This window comes from Triplophysa rosa, unplaced genomic scaffold, assembly GCF_024868665.1.
Source record: "Triplophysa rosa unplaced genomic scaffold, Trosa_1v2 scaffold112_ERROPOS181078, whole genome shotgun sequence".
Lineage (NCBI taxonomy): Eukaryota > Metazoa > Chordata > Actinopteri > Cypriniformes > Nemacheilidae > Triplophysa > Triplophysa rosa.
In genome coordinates this window covers 130,672-138,929 of record NW_026634057.1, presented here as the reverse complement: position 1 = coordinate 138,929, position 8,258 = coordinate 130,672, and the positions used below count along the sequence as shown (strand labels likewise).

Here is an 8,258-nt window from a genome sequence, read left to right as displayed (position 1 = left end):
AGCAATTTACCAGTAAGTAGTAAGGTTCTTGTAAATAGTAAAGTGTAGAAGCCATGTGTTTGTTGGATTTATTACCATTTGTATTACCATAATTTAACTACAAACATAAACTATAGCTAGTATAATGAAACTATGGTATGTTTAGTTGCTGTGGTTTTACTAAAGAATTCAAATGAGATTTTTTTAATTAAATTCCTCTTTGTAGTGTGTTTTGGGTTTTATTCCAATAGGATTTACCATCCCACCAATAGAATCCATCACATACAAGTAGACAACAAGTATCCATAGTACAATTCCCATTATAACCATTAAATCCATTACATTTTATGTTGTATTTTGGGCAGGGTTCTATTGTTTTTATTTCAACAGGAATACTTCAACTATAGTTACTTCAGTAAAAACATCATTCATTTTCCAAATCGCTTTAAATGATATAGCAGCAGATCAGAAGTTAACACGCACGCGTAGCTCAAGGTGTATGTGATGCTTATTTACCGTTTAGCCGTTGTGTCGATCATTTTCATGACAATGTTTCTACGATCTTTGACTGATCGTAACTCACAGATGATTACACCACACTTTAACATCTGCCTTTTTCCTCTTTTATTCTTCTATTTGCCTTTTTAGAGCGCTATCAATGGTGTAGCAGCGCCGACGTTTACATTTAGCGGGGAAGATCCCAGAGTTGCCAGATTTGCGTAAAAAATCTGCCAAATGGCCATTCAAAGCTTGCCGGAAAACCGCGAGCTTAGAAAAACCTGAAATACTTGGCAACAGTAAAAGGTCCTGGCAGATCGCAAGCCAGATAAATTGCGCACACAGGAAACCCCGCTGCATAGAAACCATTTTCTACTTTTGGACCTTTTTATAAATGTAGTGGAGTAAAAGTACAAGTACTCAGAAAAAATAATACTCAAGTACAGTACAGATATCCAGAAAGTGTACTTAAGTACAAGTACTCAGGTAAATTTACTTCGTTACTGTCCACCTCTGTCCCTCTCACACATGAACACATAAAGATGAAGTTCAACAGTTGTAGGAGATAAAGGTCAGCAGAAGATGTGTGTGGAAAATAAACTGAAGAACACGTCTCATATGTATTTTGGTCTTTGGTTTGTGGTCGTGGAAAGTTGAGTTTTCACAGCTCTGCTGGTGTTTTCTTTCACACTGAATGTGTTTTTCCACTTTTCTTAGTAACCGTTAAGCTGTGACTTTAACACCAAAAACACTTTACATGAGTTTAATGCTGAAATTGAAGATGTTTGAAAGTTCGACTCATTGAATATAAATGACAGGTCTAAGATAATATTGGGTTTTTGGGATCTAAACGCTTTGACAGCGAGGAATATGAAAGATGAAGTTCGACATCACACACATGCAAATGTATTTGTTGTTTGATGTCAAGAATGAAGCCGTTGCTCGGGTGGACAGGATAGATGGCATTAATAGATGAACATGACTTAAAAATAATAAATAATAAAATGAAATGATTATATTTATCGCATTTTCAACATGTACACTATGAATAAAATAGCTGGTCATAAAATGTATAATTACACTAGTCTGAATGACAAAGGTGATTTTCATTTACATTTTTTTACATTTATGCATTTGGCAGATGCTTTTATCCAAAGCGACTTTTGTATTGAACTATACATTTGTTTCTGAGTGCAATCCCATGACGTGCAACTATATAAAATAAAGTGCACTTATACATTAAGCAGTTCCGTTCAGCTTCATTATTGTCACAGAATGACCCAGACAGACACGAGTATGTAAAACCACAACGGAAGTTTATTGTAGTGTAACAGGAACCCAGTGATAATAATCTGGTAAGTAGAGATATTTCAGAGGTAAACTTGATCCAGCTGATGATGAACTATTGCATCTTTTACATAGAACACACACACATGAGGAAGGTCAAAAAAACTATGGCGTGTCGGAGCCAATAGCCTCATGGGCAGTGCTCCGAAATATTGCACGGTTGTGCATCGGGTTCGATTTCCGTCTCGTGGTCCTTTCCACTTCTCTTCTTGTCCTCTCTAATAAAGATTTATTAAGCAGAGATGTCTACTGCAACGTGAACGTCCAACAACAGAGTTTGATCATCTTGTCATGACTCCAGCATACACCATATCATACTCCACTGCAGATATCTGCAGACACAAACACAAAACATGTGTTTAAACATGAGTATAAAACACATAGTTCCAGTCCTTGATTCTGATTGGTCGTGACTTGAGATCAAACGGTGTCGCGACTCTCTTTTTCAAAGACTCTCGCGCAGCGGTCATAGCTGTGTTTCTGTCAGGACCACTGCTGTCGAATATTTAACAATAGCATATATTTAAGGTTGGCAGAATAAAACTGTTCTGGGCAAACTCTCCGCCCATCCATGCAGCCTTGCATGGACATAGCGGGAGCGCAGCAATACATGTCGCCCCACCTGTGGAACCAGAACAGTTCCTGATGCGTAACAGGATTCAATTAAAATTTTGTGTTTATTTGCGCCCAGTTTTTCTAATTTTGCTGCTTTCAAAAGTGAGTAAAATTAACTAAATAAATTAAGTAAGTCCTACTAGCAAGCGCTGTATTGTGAATAAATCGTGGCATAATGGCGTTACTCAAAAACAATCTCTTATGTTATTAATTACTTTTTTATAGTTAATTTATGTGTAATATTAAACTGCACTGGTCGAAATGACACGCAGTACCCCGATGACCGTGTATTTTCATCAGGGATTAATTGACCTTGGAATGTCACTACTGGCCAATCAGAATCAAGTATTCCCCATGTGATAATGACAGAATAGTGACCATGCAGAATTAAGACACACAACACGCACATGAATGATCTCACCGGTTTATGTGTTTGTCTTTTGCAGAATGTTGGCTCTGCGTATGTGATCTCCTGCTCGCTGGTGTGAACTGTTGCAAAAATACTGTAATTATTCATAATGATTTGCACTTCTACCTTTTACACTGTGTCTTTACAAAACCACATTACTTAAGCACATGTGTCAGATGTCGTTTCCACACACCGTGTTGATCTCTTTGTCTGCGTTTCCTGTAGATGCAGAAGATCAGAAGCGCGGCTACAATCATCACAGATCCAACAACAGCACAAGAGAGAGGAACTGAACGACTGAAGGTGAGACCTGTAATGACTAATAAGAGACATTACTGTAGTTCAATCTGTATGTCTAATCTTACATCAGTAAGTGAACACTAATAATAATAAAATAGCATACCTGAACACTTGTGACAGACATCAGTGTTGAGATGTTGAGTCTGGTTTGTGATGGAAGTGTTCACCACACATGTGTAAGAATCATCCAGACACTCCAGATGAAGAGAGATGCTGCTGATGTCTCTGTGTTCAGACACACTGATGCTGGACAATAAACTCTTTCCTTTGTACCAGGAGACACTCACATCATGTGACACATTCATCACTGAACACAACACAACACATTTTGAGCCTGATGATGAAGATGATGAAGAATTGGTGATGACAGGAACAGGCAGACGAGCTGAAAATAATGAAGAATAAAATAGATAAATTCCATTATTTGAATTATTAAAACATACAATCAACAATGTGTGATAAAGATTTAAGCGAGGAACATGTTGTAAAACGTTGATTAGAAACATGAAAATGTGAATATATATCATATTAATATATAAAACATTTATCTTTTCTACTCACCATAGACGGTAAGAGTGAATGTTGTGAGTTGTTGGTTTGTCTTGATGTTGGTCACTTGATAAAGTCCAGTGTTTGTGACGCTAGTGTTTGTGATGGTCAGATCTCCAGTATGTTTGTTTAGTTGCAGTCTGTTTTTGAATCTTTTGTCAGGTTTATCATCAGATATAGTGATGCTTTCACTCTTGATTTCAGCGATGAGACTTTCTTGAGCTCCAAACTTCCAGGAGATTCCATCCTTCATCTGTGTTTCAGTCAGATTCACAAACAAAGTAACAGAATCTCCCTCAGTCACTGACACAGACACACAACCAAACACACCTGAAAAATACACAACGACACTTACTGAAGCTCTGTGCCACATATCCTGACTTCTATTAAATTACAGGTATTATAATCTCATATTGTTTGGTTAACGTTGATAAAGTACTAATTGGGCACTATTTTCTCTAATACATTAGAAGCTGTCGCACCTATGAAGTCAAAAAAGATGAATGAGAAAAACGCAGCACCATGGTACAATAGCACCACTCGCGCCCTTAAAAGAGAAACACGTAAACTGGAGCGCAAATGGAAACAAACCCAATTAGAGGTCTTTAAAATTGCGTGGAAAGAGAGTGCAAACTGTTATAAAAAGGCACTAAAAGCAGCAAAGGCTGAGCACCTCCGTAACCTCATAGAAACTAACAAAAACAATCCAAGGTTTTTATTTAGTACAGTTGCTAAACTAACAAATAAACAGACTTCACCTGACCTGGGTATTCCGCCGCACCTTGGTAGCAATGATTTCATGAACTTTTTTACAGAGAAAATCGAAAACATACGAGACAAAATAGTAAAAACTCAACCTCCAAGTCTGTCCTATAAATTAGTACCAACCATCGCCCCAAAAGAAAGGCTACAGTGTTTTTCACCTATAAAACAGGAAGATTTAATTAAACTTATTGCAACATCTAAACCTACAACTTGCTTATTAGACCCCATACCAACTAAATTATTAAAAGAGTTATTACCCGTTGCAATTGAGCCCATTTATAACATTATCAACTCGTCAATTAATCTAGGCCATGTCCCAGGAGCCTTTAAACTGGCCGTCATTAAGCCTCTTATCAAGAAACCAAACTTAGACCCCAATGAACTAGGAAACTATAGACCGATTTCAAATCTCCCTTTCCTGTCTAAAATACTAGAAAAAGTAGTGTCCACTCAGTTGTGCTCTTTCTTACAAAATAATGACATACACGAAAAATTCCAGTCAGGCTTTAGACCGCATCATAGTACTGAAACTGCGCTCGTTAAAATTACAAACGACCTGCTTATAGCATCAGATAAAGGTAACATCTCACTCCTAGTCCTGCTTGACCTTAGTGCTGCGTTCGATACTGTAGACCATAAAATACTTCTAGATCGCTTACACAATTATACCGGTATTCAGGGACAGGCACTACAATGGTTCAGATCTTACTTATCAGACAGACATCAATTTGTCCATTTAAATGGGGAATCATCAAATCTAACGCAAGTAAATTATGGATTACCTCAGGGATCGGTTTTAGGACCCTTGCTATTCTCCATATACATGCTGCCCCTTGGAAACATTATTAGAAAACATGGAATTAGCTTCCACTGTTATGCAGATGATACTCAGCTATATATCTCATCAAGACCAGATGATTCCTTCCAACTATCCAAATTGGCAGAGTGCATCGACGATATAAAGCATTGGATGACTTGTAATTTCCTTCTTTTAAATTCTAATAAAACAGAAATATTACTTATCGGACCAAAGACACGTGAGCAGAATATTTCGGATTATGACCTGCAAATTGAAGGCTGCACTGTTACTCCAACAAATACAGTTAAAGACCTTGGCGTTATATTAGACAGCAACCTGTCATTTAAAAATCACATCTCAAATGTCACAAAAACAGCCTTCTTCCACCTTAGAAATGTTGCCAAATTGCGAAATATTTTATGTGTGGCTGACGCAGAGAAGCTTATTCATGCATTTGTGACCTCAAGACTTGACTACTGTAATGCACTGCTTAGTGGTTGTCCTGCAGCATCAATAAACAAACTACAGTTAGTTCAGAACGCAGCTGCCAGAGTTCTGACCAGGTCCAGAAAATACGATCACATAACCCCAATGTTATCAACCCTTCACTGGTTACCCATTAACTATCATATTGACTTTAAAGTTCTTTTAATTACTTATAAAGCCTTAAACGCTTTAGCCCCTACCTACATAACAGAGCTTCTACCACACTACAACCCATCACACTCTCTAAGATCTCAAAACTCCAGACTTTTGAGAACGCCTAGCATAACTAAATCCAAGCAAGCATTCACTTAATGCAAGATATGCCAAATAAACCACCGGGAGATTGAATTTATTAGATATGATTTACTTTACTAGAATAATCTTGATTGTTCTATAAACACCACGCACTGTGCTGTTTTTACCTTTTCTGTGTTTTTCAGTTTTTATTATTTTCTCCTGTAAAGCTGCTTTGGAACAATGCACATTGTGAAAAGCGCTATAGAAATAAAATGGAGTTGAATTGAATTTGGTTGATTGATTAACAAGCTCACAGATCCGTGTATTGTTCGTGAGTTAATCTGCACTAAAATGAAGTAAAGATATAAAAACAACTTACCAAACAGACTCCACAAACACAGACAGAAGAACATTACATCACATTCTGAAAAAGCGTTTATAACAAACAATAAAAAACCGAACAACCGATTGGGTTCTGACATTTTGATAACTAATATACCCCTTTACGGTGTGATGTATGGCTGCAGAATGCACTAGAGGGAGGAGTACAGTCCTCAAGACTCAAATCTCTTTGAAGTGAGAAAAGTGAGAGAACAGAAAGGGTGCTAATTTGACATTTTCCTGATACTTGATTTTGTATCTGTTTATTATCATATATCCGTGTTTAAACCAATAAAAAAGAAACATCATGATATGATATGTTACTATTTGTGATTCGAAAACGAATAGACGCAAAGGAATTGATGCTTTTAAACGGAAACCCGGCTTTCCTCCATGCAATTGCAAAGATCACACTACAGTCCAATAGGTGGCGGAAGTGCTTAAAACAGCCATAGACCTGAAGAAGAAGAAGAAGAAGACGAAGAAGGTTATGAATAGGTTGACATATGTGATTGAAAGTAGAAACATTTTTTCAGCATGTCAAAGTGGATTTAGAAAGGGAGAAATACGATGGATTCAATAGTATGTCTGGAAGCTGAAATCCGAAAAGCTCAAGTTAATAAAGAAGTGCTTGTGGGAGTCTTTTTTGATGTAGAAAAGCTTAGGATATGTTGTGGAAAGAGGGGCTTTTATTGAATTTGGAAAGCTTGAGAATTGATGGAAAAATGTATAACTGGATTCTGAGTTTCTTGTTCGGAAGAACGATTCAAGTAAGAGTAGGGAGGGACTGCTTTTTCTCAGATTCTTCCAATTGAGAATGGAACTCCCCAGGGAAGTGTGAGCAGTCCTATTCTTTTTAATTTAATGATTAATGACATCTATCATAACGTAGATACTGGAATAGGAAGATCATTATATGCGGATGATGGAGCTCTATGGAAAAGGGGGCGAAATGTTCTATTTGTAGAAAGTAAAATGCAAAAAGCAGTGAATGAGGTGGAAAAATGGGCGAATAGTTGGGGTTTTCGTTTTTCTGTGGCAAAAACACAAGTAATATGTTTTTCGAAAAAGAAAAAGAATCCAAGATTGAATGTCAAAATGTATGGTTATCAGCTGGAGCAAGTTAATGTAGTAAGATTTTTGGGTATGTGGATGGACTCTAAATTAAGTTTTAGAATACATATTCAGAAATTGACAGAAAAATGCAAAAAAGGAATAAATGTATTAAGGTGCTCGTCAGGAGCTGAGTGGGGGGCAAGCTGTCAGTCATTGAAAAGAATGTATTATGCTGTGATTAGATCAAACATAGACTATGGTTGTGTAGTATACAGTTCTGCGAACAAAACATTACTTAAAAAGATAGAGGTAATACAAAATCAAGCTTTGCGCATTTGCTGTGGTGCATTTAGATCTTCTCCAGTAGCCTCATTGCAAGTTGAAATGGGAGAATTGCCTCTAGAACAACGTAGGTCACAGTTGAGATTAAGGTACTGGTATGGTGTAAAGGGACATCTGGAAAACCATCCAGTTAGAGTAATTTTGAAAAATTGTTGGGAATATGAATATAAAGAAATAACAAGCTTTGGCTGGGTAGTAAGGAAGGAGGTGAACAGCTTGGAGTTGAAAGACTATGAAATTGCTCCTTCTGTTGCTATACCAGCAATTCCCCCCTGGTTGTTCCCTATGCCACTAATAGATTTACAAATTCACAAAATAATGAAAGAACCAGAGATGAACATACCAACTAAATTAGTGGTTCAACAGTATATAATAAAGGAATATTATTCTGTATTACAGGTATTTACAGATGGGTCTAAGGAACCAGAGTCTGGAAGAACAGCAGCAGCAGTATATATTCCTACTTTTAAAATAAAAATTGCAAAAAGATGATCT

General features: G+C 37.0%; 1 protein-coding gene across 1 annotated transcript; it reads right to left on the bottom strand.

Annotated features, from left to right (window-relative positions):
- Window positions 1–1,860: 1,860 nt before the first annotated feature.
- On the bottom strand, window positions 1,861–6,486 carry LOC130549388 (uncharacterized). The gene is made up of 6 exons (XM_057326596.1): window positions 6,364–6,486; window positions 3,710–4,027; window positions 3,252–3,533; window positions 3,042–3,167; window positions 2,861–2,928; window positions 1,861–2,156 (listed from the first exon to the last, which is right to left on the bottom strand). The coding sequence occupies exons 1-6, from the start codon at window positions 6,464–6,466 to the stop codon at window positions 2,106–2,108; spliced, it is 948 nt and encodes a 315-aa protein (XP_057182579.1). The 5' UTR covers window positions 6,467–6,486; the 3' UTR covers window positions 1,861–2,105.
- Between the last annotated feature and the right edge of the window lie 1,772 nt (window positions 6,487–8,258).